The sequence below is a fragment of the Syngnathus leptorhynchus genome, chromosome 1 (assembly GCF_054491065.1).
Source record: "Syngnathus leptorhynchus isolate UIUO chromosome 1, UIUO_Slep, whole genome shotgun sequence".
In the NCBI taxonomy this organism is placed as follows: Eukaryota; Metazoa; Chordata; class Actinopteri; order Syngnathiformes; family Syngnathidae; genus Syngnathus; species Syngnathus leptorhynchus.
In genome coordinates, this window is record NC_141195.1 from 15,665,628 (window position 1) to 15,692,280 (window position 26,653).

A 26,653-nucleotide genomic window follows, 5' to 3' on the forward strand; every position below is an offset into this window, starting at 1 on the left:
GCATAGCGGCACTCAAATAGTTTTATTTTGACAACCTTATTCGGAAGTTATGTATAACACGTACGTTGACTTGATTCGAGACGAAACAACAACAGAATGTGACGTTTGGATCCCAATGCGTTTCTCAACGATCCAGTGTTACAGTGTAGCTTCTCCCAATTATTTTTATTTAATGGTTAACGCTTTTTCCACAGTCTTGGTTTGGTTGCTTATTAAAAAAAGACAACTGGTAGCTAGCACGCGATGCTAATACACCTGTCACCAGATTGTTCTTTGAACCCAAAGCATTTTATTTTTTTTCATCTTTCAACTGTTTTACACCGTGAAAAATGAGGTAGCTGACGTCATTCTTGCCCTTTGAGCACTTTAACAGTTCTCAGGTAGGTTATCCATCAATTTCCTTTCTCTTCTAACTTTAATTTACCTGACTGTTGAATCATTTTACGTGCACTTTTTCCTTATGTAGATCAGCATCACTTTATATTAATTGTGTAAAAAGTATTTAATGTACCTATTTGATGATTTATTTTTCCTCTTCCTCTATTCTCTTTATTCATACATCCTGACATCTTATCTCCCTTTGCTGATCCATACTTTTATGTCTTCCTTTGTCTCCACTTAAGAGTCCTGCCTTGCTTCCTTTCAGACATGAAATTTCTTCCCGGCATCTTTCCCCTCCTTTCTTCCCTCTTTCTTTCCTTCTCTCATTCCTTCATTTGCTTAGACATATTTTAACAGCATTTCCTTTTTACCTCAACCCTTCCGTTTAATATCTGCTTCTTTTGTCTTTTCTTACGGACCTATTTTCTTCCTTCCTTCATACTTCCCATCTTCCCTTGGACCGACGTTTTATTTTGCATCCTTCCTTTTCTACTTAAATTCACTTTTCTGCCTTCCTTCCTTTGGTACCTGCACCAAACCTTCTTTCTGTATTATAGCCTCAAACGTTTTTCCATTAATATTGGTACTAAAAAATAAGCCCACTAAATATACAGTATATGTACAATTAATGTAACATTTCAAAGGTTGCTGTACGCCTTTACTCCCAGTTCATTTCTCTCCTTCATTTCTTCCCCTGTAGAGGGAGGGACAAGCAAGGCCGAGTTGGCATGATGTGGCTGCGTGTAACTTTCCTGCTGCTGTGCACAAGTGCCGTGGGATGCGCAGACATATTCAACACATCAGGCCTGCTCCTAGAATTCACAGCTGTGGACTTTCATGTAAAAATGAATTCTGGGAAGATGATCTTCATCTATTTTGAAAATCAAGGTACTGCAGTGCTCTTACTAAACCACACCGCTTATTCCTGCCAATTATAATACAATAATTATTTTGTCTTTCTTCCTGTTCTTTTCTGTTGTTAGTCTCCCAAAGCATCTCTCTCTTCTTGGGAGAATTGAAAAAGTCTGCAGATGTTCTGAACGATTATGGAATACTAGTGGGCAAGGTAAGACATAATGTCATGCAACTTAAATACCAAGGATGGGTGGAAATATTCAGAATAGCATTATTCGTGTGTTGGTATTGGGAATGGCTACGCCTGTGACATGAGTATCCCTTTTTGTGTAGATCAACTGCAACAAGGAGATGGTTCCCTCATACTGCATGAAAGAAATGGCGCAGCATACTGCTTTTCTTTTTAGGTATGTGGAGCGGAGGTATAGTGCTCAGTGCATAGTGGGTTAAAACTAGTCAAAATGATTTGTTTCATTGGTGATGTTCAGTTTTATTGAAGTCCAAATTTCTCTCTTTGAAGGGATGGTAAGGAGTTTGTGAATTTTGATTTGGACACTGTGTTTGACGTCAACTCCATTGTCTCTGAAGTCTTGTTGTAAGTAAACAAACAGTCCCTCAGGCTAAGTATAGTTTTTTTTTCATTAAATATGTTTTATTTTCATTGTTGTTGTTTTGGTAATAGTGTGATCACGTTTTTTCTTTTTTCCTTACAATCAACATCCCTAATTGTGTTTCATTTTTTCCTAAATAGTTTTTCTTTCGAATATGTAGTCACCTCTTCCTCTGGATCCCCATGAACCCACAGTCACTCTTGCAAATCTTGTTGTTTACCTGTCACACTTATTGTTTCAAATCAAGTTGAAGTCACTATTTAGATTTGAAGGAACAGTCTCTAATTTGCCTTTCAGTGCCATTTTACGCGACGAGGTCAAGTACGTGCATTCAGACGCCGACCTCTCGGTCATGGAGAAATCAGTCAAGGGGAAGAAAGATATCGTGCTGGCTTATGTCAGTAGTCTTGGCACACAAGGTATAGACATCTTGGTTCAAATATGGTAGACTGCTGGTTTAATGCTATCAACCTTAACCGGCTGTGTCCGCAAAACTTTAGAGCACAGATCAGTAATGGAGACTGCTTATGTGTACGGATCGAAGTATCAGTTCATCCTCATAACAGGGGGCCCTGTCTTGAAGCATTTAGGGTATGTTTGTCTTTTCTTGTCACATTGTGAATGAAGAAAATGAATTGGAATTCTCTTTTTTTTTTTTTTATTTACAATAATCAAATTGATTTCAATGACCGTCAGCGCCTCTCTGGTTCCCTTTCAGTGTTCACAGAGCCTCCCCGTTGTCTCGAGTGTGGTTCCTCCACTGTATGGCTCCCTCCTCTGAGCGCTGCCCTTTAACACCAATGAGGACACCACTGTCCACACTCAGCCTGCACACATTCCTGCAACTCATGGAGGCTCCACTGTTGGTAACCAGGCTACTTTGCGTACTCACAAATGCCAAAAGAAATCAACAAATCGTGAACAGACTTGTAATTCATTTGACTTTTTGTATCTTTTCAATCACCACCAGGCGGAAGTGTACAAAGACCCTTCAGCTGTTGCAAGACCTCAATTCCCTTACCAGCAAACCCCTCAGGTCTTTCTGTTCTCAAATTCGGAAACAGAGCAACTTGACAGGGACACAGCCAACGCACTGGCCTGGAGGCTGAGAGGCATCGCCCTGCTGACGCTTGTGCACAGGTAAGATGCAAGCTTCGTGGTTAGTGGTCTTGTATCATATTTTTGTGGTTAATTGGACCATTGGAAATGATTTCATGTGTTATCAGGAAGAGCCCTGCCGTGAAAACTCCTGTTGAATATAACGTGGCTTACAGGTTGCCGGATAAGGTTTGATGACTATTTCCAAGGTTATGACCCACGAGCGTGGTCACATAATTAATTAAAATTATATCTCAAGGCACTATACTATAGTTCACCCCCCTTTATTTACCTTGTTGCCTGTTTCACACTTCTAGGGGTCTGAGGTCAAATATTTGACCTTGGACAACCTGGATGCGCTCTTGGAGCTCTTCCACCATCATGAGGAAGATGAAATGGAAGATGAGGAGCTGGAAGGGGAAGAGTGTGACACTGAGGATAATGTCTCTAATGGTAATGTTGATAAATTGAGATGAATGAAGAGAAGCAATAGAAGGATAACGAGGGAGATCTTTTTCCACTTTTGTCCTCCAGGGGATTTGGACGATGAGATCGTGGCATCTGTCTATGAGAACCGAGGCCACTTGGTGCATATGGATTCCATTACCCAACTGACGTCTGATGACTTCCCCAATGCAGTTGCTCAAAGCGGCCTCACAGTGGTGCTTTTCTACCTTAAATGTATGTTTCTGTCCCATGGTTACGCAGATACAAAATATGTTTTGGCAAGAACTTTGTTTAGGGAAAGTATTTGAGACAAGGAATAAAAATGTCACTCTGGTATGGATATAGATGTACACAATATTTTACACGTTTTTTTTACTATTTGCATACAACTCCCAGAGTCCGCCAATTTGATTTGGTGCTTATTTGGACAGGGACAAATGCCACAACATATACAAATGGAAAAACAACAAATACTAATTGTATTTTCTAATACTACCACCAGGGGACGCTGTTTCAACGGCCTTCTTCAGCTCATTTACAGAAGTGGCAGAGAGGCTTGCTGGTAATTACTACGAGCTGACAGACAGGCATTTGTTTTTGACTCCCGAACACGTAAATATGTGTGGGCTCATTTACATTCCCATGTTGAAGCCTCTTTTTACTGCCACATGTTCTAGATGCTGGCGTCGTCGATGTTCACATGAGCGCAGTGGATTGTGGAGAATGGACCGACCTCTGCGCTGCTCAGCCTGTCGGCTCCCGCCCAGTCTCATTCAAGCCAATCACTGCTTTCCCAAGTGTCCTGCTGCTCAGCCCTCAGGAGCTGATTCAGGAGTACAGAGGCATGCTGGGATATGAGCCGCTACTTCGCTTCATTCTGCTGTGAGATGCTACAGTATGACTTTTCTTATTTTGTGTATTGAATGAAAGGCAAAGGTGAAAAGATAGTTTGGAATCTCATAGAAAGATAGAATGGAAAGGTTTCTCAAATTGTTTGGATTTGAATACACTTGTATTCTTTATCCTCTAGCTAAAATGACAACATCAGATGGAGTCACTTACAGTAGTCATAGTAGAATTACTCTTACCTTTTTCTTTTTTCTGCATAACTGCCTTCTGGTTGCCAAAAACAGAAGGAGCAGCACAATGAATCGGACTGCGGTATTAAATCTTGATGCACACATTCATTAATACTTTCCATTGTATTTAATTGTTATGAAAAAGCAATTTTTTGTACCATCTCTGCCAAATTGAAATGAACAAAACCATTTAGCAAGAATCGTGAAGTAGACAATATGTTTAGTGGACCATCAAATATGATGTCCTGGGCCTTAGGTTTGACAAAAGTGCTCTAAGGCTCACTAAAATATCAACAACATCTCAGCGGATGCATTTCATAGATGAAGCAAATGTAACGCTGTCAGAAGGCTTTCAAAGAAAGCTGAGGGAAACCTGCATCTCCAAGGAATGTTTGTCTTGGACATCATTGCAGATGTGATAAAGCATCATGACTCCACAGAATGTGTGTGTGTGTGTGTGTGTGTGTGTGTGTGTGTGTGTGTGTGTGTGTGTGTGTGTGTGTGTGTGTGTGTGTGTGTGTGTGTGTGTGTGTGTGTGCGCGTGTGTGTGTGCCGTTAAAGATATCTTTGCCATCCCAAATAAACACACACAGGAAGCATATTATGTGCTGAGCTGTGCATGAATGTACAGAAATAGTTGATGGAGGGGTTTTTAGTTTGAGAGAAAACACTGGTGCCGACTCATTTCCTGCACTGTGCAATTCATACGGGTCATTCTTGAGCTTGAAATTATGTCCAAGGATATAAGGGGAGGAAAGTGATGACATTTCTGAGGGCCCATGACAGACAGGTGTCCTAGAAAGCATTATTTTTGTTATTGAAGGAGTGAGGCCCAAAGTAATCAACTTTTCATGGGCTGACTTGTTTGTGTCCGTATGTCCATTGTCCTTCCACCAGGAGCCGTCCGGCCTCTCCCCAGATACTATCTACTCAGCAGGAAGTGACATCTTTCCTTCACGGGACCCCTCATCATGAGCTAGCAGGTTTTATCCCTGACAGAATAGTCGGACTGTTTAGTTCGCATGTGCATACAGGTAATAGATTAATTGTGTGAGATAAGCATGAACTCAGAAAAGAAGTTCAAACCATGTCATGTCTCTGTGTTGCCAGGTGTGTCAGTTTTTAATGAAGCGGCAAAGTCATTGCGAGGGAGGGTGCTGAGTGCCCTGCTGACAGACGTGCTGGCACAGGAATGGTAGGCACTGTGAATTGTTCCTCCTTTTCAAGGTTGTCTGCAACTATTAAATTCCACTGCTTCTTAAAAAATCCACGAGAAATCTTCATGGGAAAAACACTAAAGACTTACTCAAAAGACCTGTCTAAAATGCTGGCAACAAAAGTGAGTACACCAGCAGCATTCCTATACCTGTTTTTCAAAAACAACCCCTGGACCTTGTAAGGTGTACTCACTTTTGTTTTCTTGAGGTATTAGGAAATGGAAAATTAACAGTTATACAGTCGTAGAGTCATTTATCAGATACTTTTTCTATGTGTGTGTTTGTATTTATTGTGTGTACTTTGTAGGGCTGCCGGCCTGTCGGTCAACCTTCCTGCCGTTTTAGTGTTTCCATCCTGGAAGAGAGACTCCCAGCCCTCTGTGTTGTCGCTGTTCACCACTGTCGATAACTTGGTCTCCCAGGTTGACGCAGCACTTCTCCATCCTTTGGTAATTTAGATGTTAAACTTTGTGTCCATGTCTGTCTTTGTGAAGAACGGTAGATGCTCTGTTGGAGTGACGTGCTACTAAAATGGTGCCACAATGAGCTTTATAAGTAAATCTGGTATCGAGCTGCCTTTTTTTTTTAATTGTCTTTGGGTTTTATTTTTTTGCATAGAACACCACAAAGTTTGAGCATTGCTGCTAAGGTTATAAAAAGATGATGTTTTTTTTTTCATTTTTTCTCCCACATTCACGTGACTGACTTTTGCCTCTGTTGTATTGTCAGCCTGAACTGACAGTGGAAAACCTGCCATCCTTCCTCAGCTTGGGAAAAGCTCTTCTTCTGCTTTTCGTCGGAGAAGAGGAAGACGAGATCGGTCTGAGGCAGAACAAGGCGCTGCTGGAGGAGATGAAAGGCGTTCTGGAATTGGGAGGCGAGAGGATGGAGCCATACTTGACCTGCTGGATCCATCTGTATGCTTTATTTACATTCTAAAATATTATATGTTTACATTTTGTTAATTGTGTTTATTAGTCCACATTGGACCTTAATCAATCGGAATATTGGCTTTTAAGACACCCAATGAAGCTGCAAGGCTTTCACCGGAAGCAACGTGAAATGAATGTAGCGTAAATCAGCGAGATTATGTTTGTATACCTTATAATATATCTTTAGCCCTGCGGAGGGCTCGGGCTCACTTGGTAATGACTAGCCGCTTGTTATTACCAGGGTGACAAATACAGAATACGCCCGCGACCGTAATTAAATCTTACAGGGAGCATAGAAATTTTCCATGGTGTAAGTAGGGCCATTGCAGTGCTCCAAGTGGTGATATTTTCTAGTGTTTTGGTAAAGTCAAATTAGGGAAATATTTTGTTTCCTCTCAAACCATAAAGGCTTTAAATTCCATCTCTAATACAAAAATGCTAAATTCAAAGTGAAATGTATATTTATGGTTGGAATTCTCCCATTAGGAATTCTTCTCGACCAAAAATAAGTGTGCTCCAGTAAAAAGTAAAAAAAAGTTGTTTCGAGCCCAAAAAAATATTAATCCGTGTAACAAAAGAGGTAATTTACCCACCCAAGTCAGTTAGACATGCTTTAGAGAAAATTTGGTGCCAGTCGCCTGCCTAAAACAACATTCATTGTGCAAGGTCGTCATGTTTGAAGGACAGTTGACAGCGAATACTCATCGTGAGCTTTGATAGGTTATTTAGCTACAACATTTTGAAAAGTACACCGAGGAAAAACCAGAGATGCATCATTGTGTCAAGAGGTCAAAATTGTAGTAGATCTTTAAGATTATCACCCGACAGAGATGGTATCGTTCTGTCCATATTATTAAAATATTGTAGAATAGTGCATTCATTTCCGTTGTTCACTTCAATCTCATTTGTTATTCATATTTCACAAACAGAAAAATAGTAAACACATTTTATTGCAGTGGTCGCACTCCAGCCGGTATGTCAGTCCTGGGTTCGTATCTGGGTTCCATGCCACCTCTTCCTGCGCTGGTTCTCACTCATTTGCCCTCCGGACATGATGTTTACGAGTATCCTCCCAACACACCCATCACGGCCCAGTCTGTCTTGCAGTGGTTGCAAAGGGTGGAGGAAGCTAGAGAGTCCCCTGCAGGTACGGTTCCCAAAGTCTCACTCAGTTCCAGAGTCCATTTTCATAGCAGATGTGCACTTTAAAAGCTAAGAGAGCAGCAAATATGGACGGCCAAGCATTAGCCAAAGAACATTTTACTCCTAATGTGTACCGTCCCACAACTTGGCCATTAAACTAATAATAGATGGTATTTTGCAATAAGTCAGCAACTCTGTCATTAAGCTTGCAGCGGAACAGAATTCCGAATAGCCTGCCCCATTTAGCTTCTCTGCCTCTTGTAATGGCTCGGAAATGCTTTTCCAGACCCATTAAAGTAAAACTTTAATTGTGCCTACTGTGAGTGTGGACTCAGCGCCTAAGTGTAATGTGTTGTTGTTTACACCATAATCAACTTAATGTGTGGCAACACGTTTCTTGTATTGTGCTCACCATCGAATTTCTTATTACTTGGAAAGCAATGTGAATATTTTTCTCTGGCACTTTTCACCTACTTTACATTACATTACCATGGCTACCATTATAGTAATTAAAATGCAACCTCACAATGGAATATTTTCAATATTTTTGTATTTTCTTTTTATGTGGAACCAATATTTGAATGATCACATACTTCAGATTTAATTGATTCATTGGTCTCCGTCTGCAGGGATGTTAGGTCAAGATGACTGGCCTCCCTCTGTTGAGTTCTATGACTTTCTGAAAATCATGGATGAGGAGGAGCCCGGCTTTGCAAAACAACGTGGTCCTAAAAAGGAGGAGAAAGAAATGGAGATGGATGAAGCAGAGTTGAACGTGGAGGAAGCAACAACAGACCGCACGCCTCATCACTCTGAGTTATGACAAATCAGTTATAGATGATTCCTTAATCATAACATTCAATGCCCAGTGCTTGAAAGGTTAATCTACTGTGATTGTATATTAATTGTATTTAAAAGTGAAATACAACTAAACAAATGCATTTTACTGGATTAAAAAAAAAAAAAAAAAAGCACAGTTACATTATGTACTGTTTGATCGTTTAATTTAGTGATTTTTGTCATACCACTAGAGGGAGCCTGTGTATTACACTGGACATTTGAATCACCAGGATCATTTTTCAGAATTATACTTTGGTATTTTTGTATTGCTGTAAAAAGAAAAAAACTACATGGGTGGTTTGGTTGAGTAGCATGCTTTCACTAAATCATCCAAATTCCAGTGCCCTTATATTAAGGTGCGTCTTGTAAATTATTGTTCCTACTGCAAACTCTTCTGTAACTGCAAACAAACCTATGGCATAGCCTCAATTTGTTAAAGGACACCCTTAAAGTGTCCAATTTCAACATGGTAATACAATCATGTCAATATTTGTTTAAATATCTCACAGAAAAAAAAATATAAAGTCTTCTATTTTTTTGTGTGTGTGTGGTAGCTGCCTTTTTTTGTTGTTGTTTTGAAGTTTGAATGTGCAATCGCTTATGTAAACAACTATGAGGTTCATTCATTCCTGCTTCTTCTGTCCACACTTGCAGCATTTTGCAGGTTTCTATTGGTTATGCACTGTACTTATTATTTTTGACAGATTTGAAGTTTAACAGTCCAAAATTAAATTCTTCTTTGCTGATGTCAGAGTTCAGCTTTTTGGCTGATGCTAAAGTTTAGTGCATGATGAGAGTTGGATTAGAATGCTCCTTCACTCTCGGGCCACTTCATTAGGAACAATTGCACCATCTAAAGAGTCCAAATATGTGCGCTGTATCCAATATTCCAACTTTATGCTTGATTTTCCTTGACGCTGTCAGAAAGCTATTCACGTTACAGTATGTTTATTATTGCGGAGTGGGCCACCGCTGCTCTTAATTCTTCAGTGTCAGTCTCAGTCAGGCTTTTTCCAATGTGCAGGTGGGCCATTTCTTGGACAGCGCACTATTTACGTTGCGTTTCATGACAAGAAAGGGATGAAAACCTGAGCTGTGATTCTCAGAAAGTATGTTGTTTGTGTTTGTCATCTATGACAGTCAGCCCCAGAACGACTAAACGCTTGAGCCTTAAATTAGAACGAAATGTACAATGCCTCAGTATGGGTTGACTCTGACTGAGGTTTTCGTGCCAGGCAGACCCATACAATTACCCAAATCACCTTGTGTGCAGCAGCAGGCCCATTGATTAATGGCCAATAATAAAAAGTCACTAAATATAGCCACGACGTCCTTTAGTCGGAGCAGAGAAACCTGTGTAGGCATTTGTTATGCAAATTAGCGGCACTGCCACAATGGGGTGTAACTTCCCAATGGTTCTTCTCACAGACATGTTTTTAAAATTAGCCAGATAATAGATTGACTTGGTGTATTGCATCATTAATGGCGGGCCAATTTACCATATACTTTATATAATGAGGGACAATGTCTCAGTCATTTCACCATTTACCTGAGCCAATTTGGAATCAGGGCTAATAAACACAATTTCTTGAAGTTAATTCCTTTCAGTAAGCACACTTGTCTCTTTTCAGGTCAATCTTGGAGAGAACCACGGTGACTGTGCAGCAAATTTTAATCAGGAACATATTCTTACTCAACTCAACTTTCTCTTTTGATGACTTATTCCCATGGTACACCTTGAAAGCTAGGACCATGCCATGTGTTGCTATTAAGTAACTTTGAATGAAACTTTCTCTAAGCTTTCGGAACATTAGCACACTCGTGAAAGGCCCAACGACAAAACAATGTGACAATATGGCAACATACGTTAGCTCCGGCTTTGCAAACATGGACACAAATTAAATTTACCCTAAAAACACTTAAAGTGTTGTCAAGTTGACAATGTGATGTTTTCTTTCGGTCAATATTTACCCACGCACTTCATTTATAGCTGCTAAACATACCAGTGCCAGCAAAACTATTCATACTTTTGTTTTTTAATCATCTTTATCTCTGCATCCAAACTTTCTCTGGCAACTTTCGCACTCATTATAGCACATCTAGCTCGAATGTTAAATTGACAAGATACCTGATATTAACTGATCACAAAAGGCGTCTTCTCAGAAGAGTGTAACCAGAGCGTATCCATTCACTGATCACATTTGCTGATTGAATTTAAAAAGGATTTTTTTTTTTCCCTGTTTGACTGAGGCTAAGTAGGTTTCAGCAAGTGTGCGTGTACAGCATGGGTTGAAGATGTTTAAATGATTGCTGCCTAAAAGAATAAATAAATAAAACAAAAACAAGCAGAAAGGGGGAGGGGGCAGAAAGAGGAAAAAGCAGAGGTCAACATTCCTTCTGCTCTTTGGAGACTCAAGACCAAAAGATGAGACATCATTCGTTAGCAATGAATACAAAAAGTCAGCAAGACAAACATGACAATTAGGGCACAAAATAATAGTCAAAGCAGAGTGTCATGTATGTTAAGCATAAATTATTTTGTAGCCCCCCATTACACTAACCCCCCAAAAAAAAAAAAAAAAATGGCATCGATCTCTTTCTCAGTAGGACTTATCTAACAGGCAAAATGTGTTCTTCACTTTTATTGAGTCCAACCAGCACAAGCGGTGGTTTAAATGTAGACGTCTACTAAATAATACATCATAATAATCAGGATAATAATTACTGTCATTAGTCACGGAGACACAATTCTCATCTAGTCATTTGATCTCCATTGAGAGCAGCACTGATGCTAATTACACAAAAGCATTTGTGTGCGTTTGGGAGTCAAATCGTAGCATATGCGTAATAGTCAAGTCCCATGGCGATGATACCGCAAGGGTTTCCTGGAATAAAATGACATGATTTGCTTTGCCAGACCTTAACTTCCTTATTAAGGAAAAGAGGGGACATCTCAGGGGGATTAGTACTGTCTATGATTCAACTAATCTGTTGCGCATGGAAATAATTACTGAAAACACATTAATATAGGGAAATAAAAAAAACATGGATTTGATCATTTTGTTAAAATTGATCGCATAAAGGTTGCATTGTATAAATATTGAAAAACAATCAATTCTTAAAGATTAAATGAAAATGTATTGCACTAAAAAGTTAATTCAACTGAACTGTAGCCAAAACAAAAAGTACTCTCCTGGATTTAAAGAATCGAATCAGATTGTGTGCATAAAAGGTTCATTATAATCGCAGTTCAATTGCATTTCATGTTTCTGAATGTTCACCGTGCAGTCACTCTTGGGGTGTTTCCTCAAATCACAGCTTGGACTCTTCTAGGAGAAGTTTACAGATTGGCGGCATATGCTTATGTGAGTTCAATCAGATTATGATAGCATGTTCTGTCCAGTGTGTGTACATCAAAGTGTATATATTTCCTTTTATGAGGCTGCAGGATGGAAAACTTCCTCCTTTAGTGGCCTCCTTTTGTCTTTTCATGTACAATCTGCTTAACGTCTTCCTGTTTCAGGAATGTTCACGACTCCAGAGAGTCATGCTGGTAGATGCATGTGTATAACGGGCCGTCAGGGATGTAATTCAGGATTACCGCGAAGCAAGAATGACTAAAAACTAACAAAATAACTACAACCAAAATTGACAAAACCATTTTGTTAACAAAATAAAACCCCAAAATGTGAGTACTTTTAAGAAAATAAAAGTTGAAGTTACATTTTAGGGTACAAACTAAGAAAGTACCAAACACTGACTGTCATTATGACAAAGATGTTTTTGGTTTCCATTAATTAATTTCCCTCATGAGACTTTGCATTATTTACATACCAAAGAACAACCAGTTCTTCCCGTGCTTGCCTGGGTTTTTCCCAGTTAGTTGTCTGTATGTGCCCTTTGATTGGCTGGCGACCAAGCCAGCCAGGTTGTTCTCGATCAACTGAGATTGACTTCATTCAGCTCACTTGCGACCCTATGGAAGTCATAAAAAAAATAATCAAGGTGTAGAATCTGAAGCCACACCTTTTGAAAGTTGGCGAGTCTGGCCATGATTCATGATTAGTGCTCGATTGCTCCAGGCTGTGCTGGATAAAGTTACTGGGAACCAGTTCTGACAGGCCTTCCATGAGCACACTCCCATATGCACTCAAGAATGTGCAAGCAGGTAGCAGCGGGACACCTATTCCGACACCTTGGAGAACATTTTGGAGCAGGTTGTTATGTTGATTATAGTTCAGGTGGTCTAAGTTCAAAAGTCAAAGAAAATAAATAATCCAACTCTTTGGACAGCCCGCGCAGGAAAACGGCAATGCAAACAGGACAATTGTTCTTACATGTCCTCTTCCCCCACAGCTATGTTTTTCTTGACCCCATGACCCATGACTGGCAGCCTCTTTTGTTTGACCTCTGACCTCCTAAAGTATCAGTACAAAACATATTTTTGCTAAAGAACCAAGAGAAACCAGGACACCAAACACATGATCTCCTTCCTTCCGCAGATCTCAGAGATGATCCAATTAAACAGACAATGCAAATTAATCATCAAATCAATTGTGTTGCATAAACTCAATTAAGTTTGTCGTGTTCCTGGTTCCTGGCTGCTTTGCTAATCATTTATTAGTGCGGCAGTACATTTGTAGGATACGTTATGGGTCGTTGTGGGTCGGTCGACATTACTGATCTAACAAGTGCTTAATCAAGCTCTATTTATTTTGATTGGCTAATTTTGCTCCTGTGGCTACCAGCGTCGAGCAGAAACTAATAGCGGCATTTCTATAGTGCAGGTTTAATGGCACAGTGTTGTTTGTTGCCTCAGGGTGCACTTTGCTTATTATAAAATGAAAAGACCAAATTGAACTTGCATCAAAGTGTGGAGGAGGGCAAGGAGAACTGTGCATGACAATTGGTGCTGGCGTTTAATATCTCCATTGCGGGATCATAACTCTTTCTAAATGGTATTATCTCACTCTGACTGGCTAATGGCTGTGGGAGATGAAGGAGGGAGGGATCGGGTGAGGAGAGGAGTGAGACCTTGCATTGGGAAATAGAATCCATCCTCTGATAAATGTTAGAAGAATGAACTATTATCACAACACACCAGTGACACTTGCTCTGAATTAGGACCTGGATAACAGAGTCAAGACCTTCTCTTGAAATGTCTTTTTTTTTTTTTTTTTGCTAGTGTGACACTTTGGAATGAGTCATTGACATGCGGTAAGTTATGAGTAAGATTGAGAAAGATGTTAGACAAGTCAGCATTTTTTTTTTCAGGTAGTAGAAATGGTTGACAGTTGAGCGGGCCGTGGTTTCAGTATGTTCGGAGGACAATTTGTGAAAGCCGCATTTTAATCATTCAGGTTTGGCAGAGTCATTATTGGGGGTTGTTTCAGCTATACTCTTCACAATATGGAATCAATTTGAACATGTCGGTGCGTGTGAGAAAAGGTTAACAAAGCAGGTTGGACCAAATATTTACTGGATGACACACAGTTTCATCTACAGTGAATACTTGCATTGTTACATGCCATATGACTTCATCAACATATACAGAGCATTGTTTTCAAGCATTTCTAATTTCTGAGGTTTAAGATTTCAAAGAAAACATGTCCACGTCACAATCTAATATTATAATACAGTGTATCGTTTATATTATCTTTTGGAAATTATTTATATTATAATAAAACACTGACATTTTAAAGAACATGTTTTGAGAGAGCGAGAGAGAAAACAAACCATCATGACTGATTATTATGCTTTTTCAGTAACGCACAAATACACACTACTCTCACACATCCATCACATGCACACTAAAGCAGTGAGCAATAAAAATATGTGTTTTAAGCAGCCTTGAACATACACCTAAATAGAATAAACGTCAAACTCCTGGCCTGTGGGCCGCATCCGGCACGGTAAGGATGATTGAAGTGTTGTGGTGAGGATGTGTGCAGATGACAGACAACAATAAAGATCAAGCCCTGTTGTGAATAGGGAAAATCTGCCAATGATTGACAGCCCTCGCTTAAAGGTGATTTGTAATTGTGTATAGATGCTCTAAGATAGCAGCAAAGCACTTGAAACAGAAATGCAGCTAGCATGGTATGAGACAACTGGATTTATAGGTTTGAATATTCAAACCAACCAAATATTAGTATGAGCTGGCGTACTAGCCTAAATCACACACTAGCACAAATTGATGTGACTCATGGACAAACAAATACGCGCACTAGAACATTCCACGAACCCTAACTCACCTTTTGGCCTTTAGATACAAATAAAAGATGGACAAAATATAAACGGCAAAGTAGAAGATGCATGCAATCAAGGACGTTGAAACTGCAGTCAATACAAAACCTAATGGCTTAAACCTAAAAACAATACCAAGATGGCGCCAAAGTAATACTTTATTTTCTTTGGCCTGAGCCGAGGCAAATGGATGAGTTTGCCAGTAAAACAGAAATAAAATCCACAAGTAGGAATTGAATGCATGAAGTGCTTTTCTTTTTTATATCCTTGACACACTTGTTTTAATTGTACTAAACTACACACTACTGGCCAGACCAATTAATCGGCTAGCCGGTTTAATCAGCCAATATTAGATCTTTTAAAATCCGTGGGGAAAAAAAAAAGAACTCATAAAACAAAGATAATGGCATTGAAACATTTGCCGCTTTCCTAAAAAAAACTCAACGGAATATTTAGCCACTATTCTTCTGTTGTAAACATTCAAGGACAAAGTATTGCAGTCAAATGTTTTGCCTGTAATTCATACTGTCTCTTTATTGTTCTAAGTGTTATGAGAGCAAAATATTTTCATTTTATAAATACGTATTTTTTTTAATAATCTGCCAGTTAATGAATGAGTTATCAAAATGTTATTCAGATTAAAAAAAAAATCCGCGCTGGCCCTGCTACACACAAGCCTTACTTAGCCTTAAAACAAAAAAATACTCAAGTACTTAAGACGCATTGTAGCTTGACAGAATTCACACACGCATGAAGATATCGGTGCACAAAGTAGTTTGGAAACAACCCGGACATGATAAGGATGTGGCAGCGACTGATAAAACTCAAACTGCCGCAAAAATAGATAAAAAAAAACAACAACTCAAAACCTATGTGCCTCGTGTGATTAGCAAGAAGATCCAACTCTGTGACCTTTCAAGACCTAATAAATATCAAATTACCGACACACATACACAAAAATCCACGTCATACATTTTCAAGAGGTGGAAAAGACTCCGTGTATTCCAGTTCTGGGCACGACAGCTCTACGTTTGTCCGACTTTCTATGGCCTCTGTGGATTTGAGCCGAGAAGCCTTCAAAGTTCTTCGACGAGATCTGCAGATGGAGGCCCAGCAAAAGTGCAGCACGCCAGGAGAGAGGAGGATGAAGACCCAGGGGTCAATGATGGAATTGACCGAGATGAAACGGAGGGCGATCAGGTCCAGAGGGTGAGACTCCTCGCGAACCTTAGTTGAGTTGATGTACACACGAATCTGAAATGAGACCAAATTATGGCGTTGCATCAGCTTGGCTGCACACACATCAACTTTTGACATTACGTATGAGATGCATCAGATGTAAAACAAGCACTTGTAGCAGTTCATACAAGAGAATAAAAGCTTTGTGTTTGACTCAACATGCCCATATTTTCTACTGAGTTTGAGAATTTGAATCAAGATTATCATTATTTCAGTATACAGTAACTTCATTTTATCGTCATTTTTGAGCATTTCAGTTCAGTTTGTTGGTAGACCTGGACAAAATTTGGTTGCAAAAAGCAGATTAGATTTTAGTTTCATAAAAAGCAGGTGTAACGCCATTTTGGTTGGAGGTGTTTAATGGCGGAGCAGATAGACAAATCTGGTTACAAATCTGCAGACATGTATTGGGTGGGCCCTTAGTCTTGCACAGTTGCATATTTTTGGTGGGAGCGGAAAACTTTTAATTGCACTCTGATGTTGTTGCAAAGACTAACAACATTGGAACTATTTTCAGTTTTATTCAGCTTTTAATTTCCATTTGACATGCAGCTGAAAAACACATTTCACATACGGAACAAAAAAACAAAGGAAAAAAAAACTGAGTTCCAATTGAAGTGGTATCTTGTTTGATTTCAATTTCAACATTGTTTCCCTGTAGTTCCAGTGCAGTTCAGACATCTGCTTCGTGTCTCCACTTCAGGGTGCGGACAATTAGCCCAAAAAGAATTTCCTGCAGCACTCTTTTTTAGCAGCATTAAATCTCTTAAACCTGTTTACAGCAAAGATAAGCAAATTTGTGTGTATTTTCCCGCCATTGTCTAACATATGACCTTAAACCCGATGTACATACCGAACTGTGACTTTCAACATAGCATCCCCCCCCCCCAGCGATTATGCATGGGTGTATTTTCTCGGTAGTCACTCCAGGAATCTGCAATTCAGCGATAGCGGAACGTACTGCTGATTTCAAAGCCCTGCATGGAATTCAAAGCAGTTGGTAGAATATAGAGCGAGGTTGCACATTGCACGTTTTCATCCGAGCAGCTCAATGTCACGTTTAGATAGATGGGCTCTCAGATTCAGATTTTGTGTTGGATTAATTTTTCAACGTACAATCATAAATAAGCGGTGGCACATAACATTGACAGCCTTGTTGTTATAACGGCTGAAAATGGCAACTTGATCCTGAGGGATCAGATCAAGGTTAAGTATCGTATTGCTCAGTTCATCAAAGTATATAAGAAGGCGGTGATAAATTATACATTTCGAGTCATTTGGAGTATTTCCATGTCATGTCAGTGCAGTGCAATGTCTGTCTGTGTTTCTGTTATTATATTTTCATGCTAGCCTATCGTGATTCATACCAAGTAGGCAGAAAAATCCACCTGTTTCTATCCATTTCGGTCACTTGCTGTTGACTGAAAATGATCATCTTGCAAACATCAGCACATTACCTTAGCAGTTTGGCACAGTGATGTCATGAGCAGTCGACACCAATTGGCAGTACAAGACAAAATGGTTCTCCGGCTGAAAAAGCCCCAAAACGGTGGGCTGACCTGAAATCTGTGCTCTTACCACAAGGGGAAGCGTGCAGATGATGAAGATGGTCGTCATGAAGACCAAAAGGATGAGATGCTCCACTTCCTCTGCTATGGACAGGGGCCTGCGCTCAGTCTTGGAGCGTGTGCTGGCCATGACGGAGCCGCCGTTCTTTCTCCGCCGCTGGTACATGCGCAGCAACTGGTAACCCACAAAGGCGTTGCACGCCACTATGGTCAGCACCATTACTAACATGACTGTGGCATAGAGGTTTGCGTAGACCCGGTCTTTCTTCTTCTCTGGATTCATGTCAATGAAGCACCAAGTGCCAGGGCAATATTGTACATATTTTCCAAATCCCGCAAAAGGGAGGAGACAGAATAAAATACACACTAAAAACACCACGGGAATTGTGATGTAGGCTAGCTTTTTGGTGACGTATCGAGTGTACAGGTAGGGGTAGCCGATAGCCGAGCATCTTTCCAAGGCCATCATTAGGAGAAGAGACATGGTTGCCAAGCTGAAGAAGGTCATGCTGAATCCAAAGTAGGAGCACACTCCGTGAGTGTTGGGTGACATTCCCTCCAAGGTAATGTTGTGCGAGTATGACAGCTGGACAAGTGGACTGACTAGACACGTTCCGCCCAAGTCCGTGACTACCAGCGACGTGATGAGGACGTGGAACAGTACGCGCCGTCGACTGTCTGCGGCCTTGGCTTCTCGCCGGCGTCGGATCTCCAGGATCACCAGGGCGGCCACGTTGCCCAAGAGGCCAGCGGCGAACATGACGGCGCTGATGGTGGGACTCTTCCTGGAATCCACGTAGTGCTTGCTGTGGCAGGGGTCGGGTAGCTCCGTTACGCTTGAAAACTGTGCCACCGTCATCCCAAAGTATGTCTCTCACGTTCCAAAACGGTGTCAAGAACATTTCATTAAGTTGTTGTCGGCAGCCATCCTGTCTGAACACAAATACGTATGACCTTGTGACGTCACTTTTATCGATGACAATGTCAAGGCAATTTACAACTAGAGTTGTAGAGAAACATTTGCCAAACTTTTAGAACATTTCTCAATTAATTGTCACCGAATGTTAATGCACATTAGCTCCCGCTATATAATGGAATTCATTGAAATGTTTTGTTTGTCTCTTTTCATTGCTGGCTAGGCATTGTTAAAAAAAGCAAAAGCTATCAATTGAATTCATTCTGTGACCGCGCTCTCAACTAAAATCTCATATCTTAAATCATCTTTCTCAATCTTAACGGTATTTAGAAGATGTCTTCTTATTAAGATAAACAGCACTACATAATAGATAATAATAATTCAAACATTTTTGCCACATTTTATGCTGCTCCTTTCGTTATATGTAAATATCTGATTTCACTTTATATGTTGTTTTGTGATGGCCACAGTTGAATATAGTATTTTAAACCAGTTTTCAATTTGGAAAATTCTCATTTTAAGAAAAATAAAAGGTCAACTGGCTTCATTAAATTGAGTGTTTGACGGTCATACATGTTTTGCACGCTACAGCTTTTGGCAAAGGTCATGAAATGGTGTATCAAATGACTGACTAAAGCCCCAGATGTATAAATGCATTCTAAATGCAAAAAGCACATGCCACTTATTACATTGCTAATTTATTGTCTTCCTTTTACAGTAAATGACTTTCAGGACTGCACTTTTAGTCTAAACTATTTGATGCTTGTAAAAAGTAATAAAGCATTTGAAGGTTTATGAGTCTCTTGAGATGAACATTTTAAATCACAATAGTAGTGACCAGGATATCACTTTTAAAACAAATATAAATGGCAGCAATTTAAATCATATACACGCACCTAAATGTTTTATTTTACATACAAAAAGAGAAAACCCTTCATCTACATTTCCACGGAAGTAGCCGAAATCAACGCAACTCCCCACAAAACAAAGTCAAAATGACTCAGCATACCATTAACAGAAAATCACGAGCTTGCAGCTAAATGTCAAAACAGTTAACGTATTTTCCGATAATCCGACTAAGCGCCTTACTTTGACTTTCAATTTGTGCCCAAGTGGGGCACTAAATGGCCATTCTGTACTAACTAAATACGCTCCTCTGCCCTTTTGAAAGCTTACAGATGGCAGACAGCCTGGAGATCCATAAAAGCTGTCTCATTAGAAAAATTACATTCAAAGGAAATAATGTTGCTCTGGAACTTCAAGTGCACCCTTTGATCTATACTATAGAACCCTTTTGTCAATATCGTACCATTCATTACTGGACTTCTTTAGGTGTTTATTATTCTTTAGACAGGCATAGTTCTGTATGACACCTGTGATTGTGTGTCTATTGACCTCTTCAGAGGTTCATAGCCTTTAATTGAAAAGCCAAGAGCCATTCAGCTCAAATCTGATGCTGTGCATAGACGTGGGATTTAATTTCACTAAGAAAGGGTGTGAAATACTACGCAGAAACTTTTAGTCTTTGGATTTTAGTCATCGTTTACCAATAAGTGAGGCATTTAAAATGAAACACATTGTTAGTCATCTCCACTTTGCAGTCCAAATTGTGTCTTTCCATTGGTAGATATGTCAATATTGGGTCACGCAAACCTGGGTTACTGGAATTTATTTTTTTGCATGCGAGAATACCCTTTTAACGAGACCTTGATCATAGAAAAAAATAAAAACACATTAAATGGATGTCCAGTCACCACTTAAGTAGAATTGTGCTAAAGAGCGCAACTTTCTGCAGAATTGAATATCTTTACAGAGAAAGTTACCGCGAGTGGATGCTAAAACTTTTGTTTCGTTTTTAATTCCCTACTTCCATGTCGCGTAAAATGAGAGCGTGAGCGAGCTGTTTTTTTTTCCTTTTTTTAAATAATTCCGTCCCTCCAATGCGCGTCAAATGAAAAGGAGAGCGTGCAGTCACCGAAGTGCGCCACCAAAATTAACACCCAAATATTAACAACAAAGTAATCACCTATCGCACCGGATTGCTCCTCTTGGTCATGTTTCCAGTCCTTGGCGTGGAGAAACGTAGCGCCAAGGTCCGTGCGTGCATGGAGATGAAGACAAATGGAGAAGCAGCTGACATGAGGGGACCCGCCGGGCTAGTGGGAGAGGTGCGATGACGTCTGTGGTTTGGCCACGCCCACCACCGCAAACGCTACACAGCTTGAAAAGTTAAGTATTCGACAGTAGAACCACATCATAAAGTACTGTAGTCATTGTACTTCCCCTAAGTGACAGCGGCCACAGACTCTTCTGGTAAACAACACAATACTCACAGTTATAGGCAGAAGTACAGATATTTGTGTTAAAAAAAAAAGAAAGAAAAAAGAAAGTACTGATTCAACTTCTTTACTTACAGGTAAAAGAAGAAAAATCAACTTATTGTCCAAAGATCAAATAATAATAATAATAATAATAATAATAATAATAATAATAATAATAATAATAATTCACTGCACAATACCTGTTTTTAATCTTAATTATAAATAAATAGAAATAGTTTTTAATCTAAAAAAGTAATGAGTCTATGTTGACAAATTAAGGAATGGAAGGTACTACGTATGCCTGTTTTCAAACGTAGGGACTAAAAATTAAAAACAGTAAAAAAACACGAACACTCAAAGTCCAAGTACCGGAAAATCTATTTATAACATTGAAAAGAAAACTAAAACTCAAACATGTTGTTAGATGCTGTGTTATGAATACAGATTTTTTTTTTTTACAGCTGGTAGAAAGTGGAAAAGTACACGGTGTCGCAAACATCACCACATATTTCCCCTTTTTCTACTTCAGCTTTCATTCAGGTTTGAGTCAATCAACATTTGACAGCTTTGACTTTGCAGGTTTTGCAAGTATATCGTTCCCTAGCCCATGGCTTGCCAATTGGCATTGGAACATTGTCGCAAAATTGTCACCTGGCAGGAAGTCGTGGAATTCCCATTCAGCGCCTGTTTCAAACGCTGTCACATGATCCAACAGGTTTAAAAAATTTGAATAAATCATCACAAAAGATGTTTAAGATTGATAAAGCTTTATCCTTACCAACTTCAGAACATTCAAATATTCTATTAAACTTTGTGAGATAGCCTGTGATACTCCTACTCTATCCAATTATCATATACAGTATTCATTATTCTCCACAAATAATTTAATTTTTTTTCTTCTTTTTTAGGGAAGGGCGCGTACGGATACCCTCTTGCTTCCGTTTGACGATCAGGAAAAGGCATGTATGGCTAACAAATACATATTTGCTTGTATGTATTGTGTAATGTGTCTAGTCACCGCGGGATGGTGGGAAACGTAATTTCGATCTCTCTGTGTGTCTTAACATGTGAAGAAATTGACAATAAAGCAGACTTTGACTTTGAAATGTTTAATTTACATCCATGTCAAACCTTTTATATGCTCAGTGACTTATTTTCAATGCATTACTTTTGATATTCTTTAAAATAATCTGTCACTGGTTTAATCACAAATGTTTCATAAAGTACTCATGGCATTGGTTCTTGCCATCAGTATTGGTGACTACTTGTGGTTGTATGGGTCTGAAAAAAAGAGTGGTATTGAACATCTCTATTATTTATATCGTGTACATGGGCTGCCATTTCCCTCTGATCCATGCTTGGGTCTGCACTGATCCAATTAAATGTAAGACAAGATTCCGGTGCCCTTTGCTCTTTGTGTGCACAATCCACTTATTGATTAAGGCTTAAATCTGTGAATCCCCTGCTTGTAAACAGCTTTTTGTTGTGGTGAAAGCTTGGTGGCGGGTGCTTAAAGAGCTAACAAGTGCCACCATCATAGATGCAACACACACACACACACACACACACACACACACACACACACACACACACACACACACACACACCCAACTTGTGTGATTCCAAAGGGGGGTAAATGAGATTTTAGGAGAGGCTTATGGTGGCAGTGATTTTCCCAGAAATGACTGCAAGCGGTGTCCCAAAGGTGACAGGAAAATATCATTTCTGTGCATTCTGTGCTGTGTGCACTAATGGCCTCCATCTGAATTATTGATGAGTTTATTGGATTTTTTTGTGGGTATCCAATTCCGCAAGTGCAAGCTGAGGTCGGTAGCATCCTATATTTATTGCGGTCTTGATCATTGATTACAGGGTAGAACATTTGCATTTCACTAAAGCAGTTTTCTCAGATATTTTTTGTTATCCTTCCTACCAGGAAGAAGGAAATATTTCACGTCACCCAACTCTCCTCAGTGATTATAATTAATCGCAATTGTCTATGAAATGAAAATAAGTACACCGTGGCATAATATTGTATCCTAATTAACATGTTCCTAATTAACATGAACACTGATTCAAAAAATCAGGTTCGTTAGCCGGCTTCTTTAAATCTTATGGGTGTGATGGAGGAGGAAGACTTGGAAAACAGGCAGGGCAGTCGCCCTTGAGTATCGAATCTGAACAGGCTTGCACTAGTGCTATGTGGGCTTCCTCTAGTGGTATGTGGAAGAATCACTACCGAATTACATTTTAATTGAAGATTTAACATTTAAATTTAAATCATTTGCATTTATTTTTCAAGAACTGATTATTTCAAAAGCCTTTATTTACATAGATATAAAATGTATGTGTCATATATTTGAATTGAATCAAAACATTATTTAGGAAATTAAAAAGAGTTTGATGTTCCAGCGCAGTTTTGATATTCAAACAGTATTATCACAGTGTCTTATAATAATAGCTAATATTGTATACTTTTTGAAAACTGCGCAGCACACACAATACATGCATGCCACACACAATACATGCATGCACAATCCCTCCCTCCCTCCCTCCCTCCCTCCGTCCGTCCGTCCGTCCGTCCGTCCGTCCGTCCGTCCGTCCATCCATCCATCCATTTTGAACAATTCATTCCATAACAATATGTAATGTACGTCTACAGACGCAAGATGGCACCCAACACCAAGTCTGTCAGAATTGCAGTCGTCACATGAACAATGTTCCCATTAAAGATTACTAACGGTTTGGGGATAATGTAAGATTCTTGGGTTCATGATTGGATTTGTTTTTGTGGAAGAAGCGAAAGAAGGCATTATTAGATGTTACCTTGAATCATCCAGGTGTTATGAGAATGATTTGTGGCAGATGAGTTGTGTTATGGACCAGACTAAAATTCCTGAGCTGCAGTCTGATTCTGATTCAGATTTTTGGGGCATCAATTAATTGCATATTTTCACTATTCATGGGCTTGGGCCCTGCCTTGCGTTCGTCACTCATAAACAAATATATTCTGATTAACATCATGGCTCGTGATATGCTTTGGACAGCAGGTCAAATTGATTTCAAACAAAATTTAAAAATACAACATATGTCTTTTCAGAAGCTATTTTTAAACAATAAATGTTGGTTATTGTTTTTAACATTTATAAGAGTCATAACTTAACACTTTGCAATATGGCAAGAATGCAGGTCTCACTATTTGAGAACCTCTCACTTATTTACAGTCTTAAGTTTTCAGGTTTTATGTCAAAAACAAACTTGATTTTAGGGTTCACTAGCTTAATGCCAACATTGCCACAAATGGTCATCTAGGTGTTAATTTAACAAACGCCAATTTAACACAACTTTTGAGACATAGTGGTGACTATTTGAACACAAAAGGTGCAGCAGCACAGATAGACAATATACCAAGACTCAGAGGAATATATTGCCAGCGTCTGGTGGAAACCTCATGTCTAAATATGGTCAAATTCATTTTGCAATTCTAGCCAATCGAAAGTGGTGAAATTGGCTTGAAAACAAATGATTACTGCCAAACGCTGCCGCTCGTGAATTCAACTTAGTTGAGCTCCAGCCGGGTCGCTCTGTGCCTTGGCCAGGTCGCCCTCTGAGGGCACACCTTTCCAAGACCCGCTTGTACGAGGGAGCGCATGGAACGAGGACGGGTGGATAGTGCAGCTCCCGCCGGACCTGAGTTGCCTCAACTATCTGAAGTCTATTTTATTTTTTTATTTTAAACAATCCACTTAACACACGGGGTTAGCCATGTCATTGTTTTATTTATTACATCACTCATGACTTTAAGACCTCAAAGAAGGCGTTTATGTGGAACAGTCGTTTACTTTTGTGATGTTTTCAAAGGAGCTTTGCACGGTTGGTGCTTGAAAGGCATTTCGTCGTGGGCGTTAGCGGACTTTGAAGTTCTGGCTGCCGCCGGGATCTGTTAGGACTATTGTAATCAATATCAGTGTCATTTTTTTAGCATATTAAATGATTTAGGTAGTATCCAAGTGTGTAATGGTAATATAAAAGGTATGATCAAAATCGAACAAAGCTTGGAAACCCACGAACCATTGCACAACCTGCTGTTATCTATTCATCCATCCATCCATTTTCTGCACCGCTTCTCCCCACGGGGGTCGCGGGCGTGCTGGAGCCTATCCCAGCAGTCATCGGGCAGTAGGCAGAGGACACACTGAACTTGTTGCCAGCTAATCGCAGGGCACACGGAGACGAACAACCACTCACACTCACACCTACGGGCAATTTGGAGTGCTATTTTTGGGATGCGGGAGGAAACCCACTCAGACAAGGGGAGAACATGCAAACTCCACATGGGGAGGTCCCGAGGTGGAATCAAACCGGCACCTTCTGAACTGTGAGGCCACCGTGCCGCTGCTATTCATTTATTCATTTATATGAACTATTGCTAGTATATATATATCAATACATATAACTTCTTTTACTTTTTAAAAACTGCACTTTACCTTTTTTTATGAACACGTTGGGGCAGAAGGCATGGCGAAGGCGTCTTTATTCCATGACTGCCTGCCAACGTGGCGAGAGAAACTCATCAAAGATAGAAAGAGAGCATGACATCACAGAGGACAAACCCATCACCCCACCCCTAATTGTAGGCCTGCTGAGTGAGAGGCCTGGTGCTGAGGTCCACCCTAATGTATCTGTTTTAATGGGAGTTGTTGCCAAATGAAACTTTGTTGTAGATCTGTTGTACAATGAAAATAAAGCTTCTTCTTCAAGTTACTGTAAAGTTGTCATTATGAAGTTTTCTGCCGACAATGATGATATTCTTTATCCTCACTGGAACGGATTAATGGCATTTCCATACACTTCAATGGGCTTAGATGATTTGAGTATTTTTTGCCACGAGTCTGATCATGGAACAAACTAAACCTGTATCTTAAAAGCACCATGATACTGAAAATGTAATGCTATGTTAAAAATGTATTTTAAGACATTCAAGGAAAAAATAAATGCTGTGTGTCAAAGTCATTTTTTTCGTGGGCCGAGGTGTCGTCATAGTTTTCTTTGGGAGGGCCATCATGACTGTCAACCCAAATAAATGTATGAACGCCTCATATTATAAACAGTATAGGTTACACAACAAACTGATGCATAACTAGTTTTCAAATCAGCAACTAAATATTTTAAAAAGATGAACGGTAATAAAATTTACTAGCAATATCTCTATTTTTTAAACGTGAAGACAATTTATAATTGTAGTATTGACACGTGAATTTGTCTTCACGGGCCACATAAAATGATGTGGCAGGTCGTATCTGGCCTTGAGTTTGACACCTATGCTGGAAATGCTATAAAACATGCTTGGATGCAGGTCATTTAAACGGGGAAGTTCTATATTGTGGATTTCATTTATTATGGGGGTGGTCTGGAATGTAACCCTTACAGTGGAGAGGGAAGTCTTCTTGTATACACTCAGAGTAAATATATATTAAATTTATAACGTGGGGGGTATATTCGTGTGAAGAGCGTACAAGCACTCTCTGAGGAATACAAATATGGCGAAATGTGTGATTTGTATCGCGCTGGTGATGGCGTCCAAGTGTGTGAAAGTCATTCATGGTTTTAGTTGTTGTGAAACAGATAAAGTTACATCTGGATTAAAAATGCTCTATTTGTTTTGTCTTAATTCGAGACAGATGTTGCCTCCGCCGCTGTCGCCACCCCCCCATGCCCCCCCTCGAGCATCCCTTAAACTCCTCCCTCTCTCTCCCAGAG

The 26,653-nt window shown here is 39.7% G+C and overlaps 2 protein-coding genes and 1 long non-coding RNA gene across 7 annotated transcripts; 1 reads left to right on the top strand and 2 right to left on the bottom strand.

Annotated features, from left to right (window-relative positions):
- The first annotated feature begins 89 nt into the window (after positions 1-89).
- On the top strand, positions 90-9,335 carry txndc16 (thioredoxin domain containing 16). 2 transcript variants are annotated; one of them, XR_015066987.1, is made up of 20 exons: positions 90-380; positions 1,082-1,269; positions 1,365-1,447; positions 1,570-1,643; positions 1,757-1,831; positions 2,145-2,266; positions 2,348-2,438; positions 2,566-2,713; positions 2,818-2,987; positions 3,074-3,134; positions 3,263-3,398; positions 3,480-3,626; positions 3,895-3,954; positions 4,070-4,274; positions 5,369-5,505; positions 5,582-5,666; positions 5,996-6,137; positions 6,456-6,605; positions 7,577-7,767; positions 8,393-8,536. XR_015066987.1 is itself a non-coding variant. In XM_085919195.1 (20 exons), exons 2-20 carry the CDS (start codon positions 1,110-1,112, stop codon positions 8,584-8,586), a joined length of 2,469 nt encoding a protein of 822 aa, XP_085775321.1. In that variant the 5' UTR covers positions 90-380; positions 1,082-1,109; the 3' UTR covers positions 8,587-9,335. The 2 variants fall into 2 exon arrangements, 1 of the variants encoding a protein (XP_085775321.1); XM_085919195.1 differs by having other exon boundaries at positions 6,418-6,605; positions 8,393-9,335.
- LOC147062161 (uncharacterized) lies at positions 7,250-25,444 on the bottom strand. Of its 2 annotated transcripts, XR_015066993.1 has the most exons (4): positions 25,381-25,431; positions 12,438-12,579; positions 8,357-8,491; positions 7,250-7,832 (listed from the first exon to the last, which is right to left on the bottom strand). It is a non-coding gene; the product is annotated as an uncharacterized LOC147062161 (long non-coding RNA). The 2 variants fall into 2 exon arrangements; XR_015066994.1 differs by lacking the exon at positions 12,438-12,579 and having other exon boundaries at positions 25,381-25,444.
- ptger2a (prostaglandin E receptor 2a (subtype EP2)) lies at positions 14,078-23,375 on the bottom strand. Of its 3 annotated transcripts, none has more exons than XM_085919229.1 (3): positions 20,599-23,375; positions 17,667-18,585; positions 14,078-16,103 (listed from the first exon to the last, which is right to left on the bottom strand). In XM_085919229.1, exons 2-3 carry the CDS (start codon positions 18,513-18,515, stop codon positions 15,816-15,818), a joined length of 1,137 nt encoding a protein of 378 aa, XP_085775355.1. In that variant the 5' UTR covers positions 18,516-18,585; positions 20,599-23,375; the 3' UTR covers positions 14,078-15,815. The 3 variants fall into 3 exon arrangements, with proteins under 3 accessions (XP_085775355.1, XP_085775338.1, XP_085775347.1); XM_085919212.1 differs by having other exon boundaries at positions 17,667-18,589; XM_085919221.1 differs by lacking the exon at positions 20,599-23,375 and having other exon boundaries at positions 17,667-19,483.
- Positions 25,445-26,653: the final 1,209 nt, after the last annotated feature.

Coding starts and splice junctions, on each gene's coding strand:
- txndc16 (XM_085919195.1), top strand. CDS start 1,110: ATGATGTGGCTGCGTGTAACTTTCCTGCTGCTGTGCACAAGTGCCGTG. Junction 4,275..5,368: donor CTACTTCGCTTCATTCTGCT/GTGAGATGCTAC, acceptor TCCTTCCACCAG/GAGCCGTCCGGCCTCTCCCC. Junction 6,606..7,576: donor TTGACCTGCTGGATCCATCT/GTATGCTTTATT, acceptor ATTTTATTGCAG/TGGTCGCACTCCAGCCGGTA.
- ptger2a (XM_085919229.1), bottom strand. CDS start 18,515: ATGACGGTGGCACAGTTTTCAAGCGTAACGGAGCTACCCGACCCCTGC. Junction 16,104..17,666: donor TCTGCACGCTTCCCCTTGTG/GTAAGAGCACAG, acceptor GTCTCATTTCAG/ATTCGTGTGTACATCAACTC.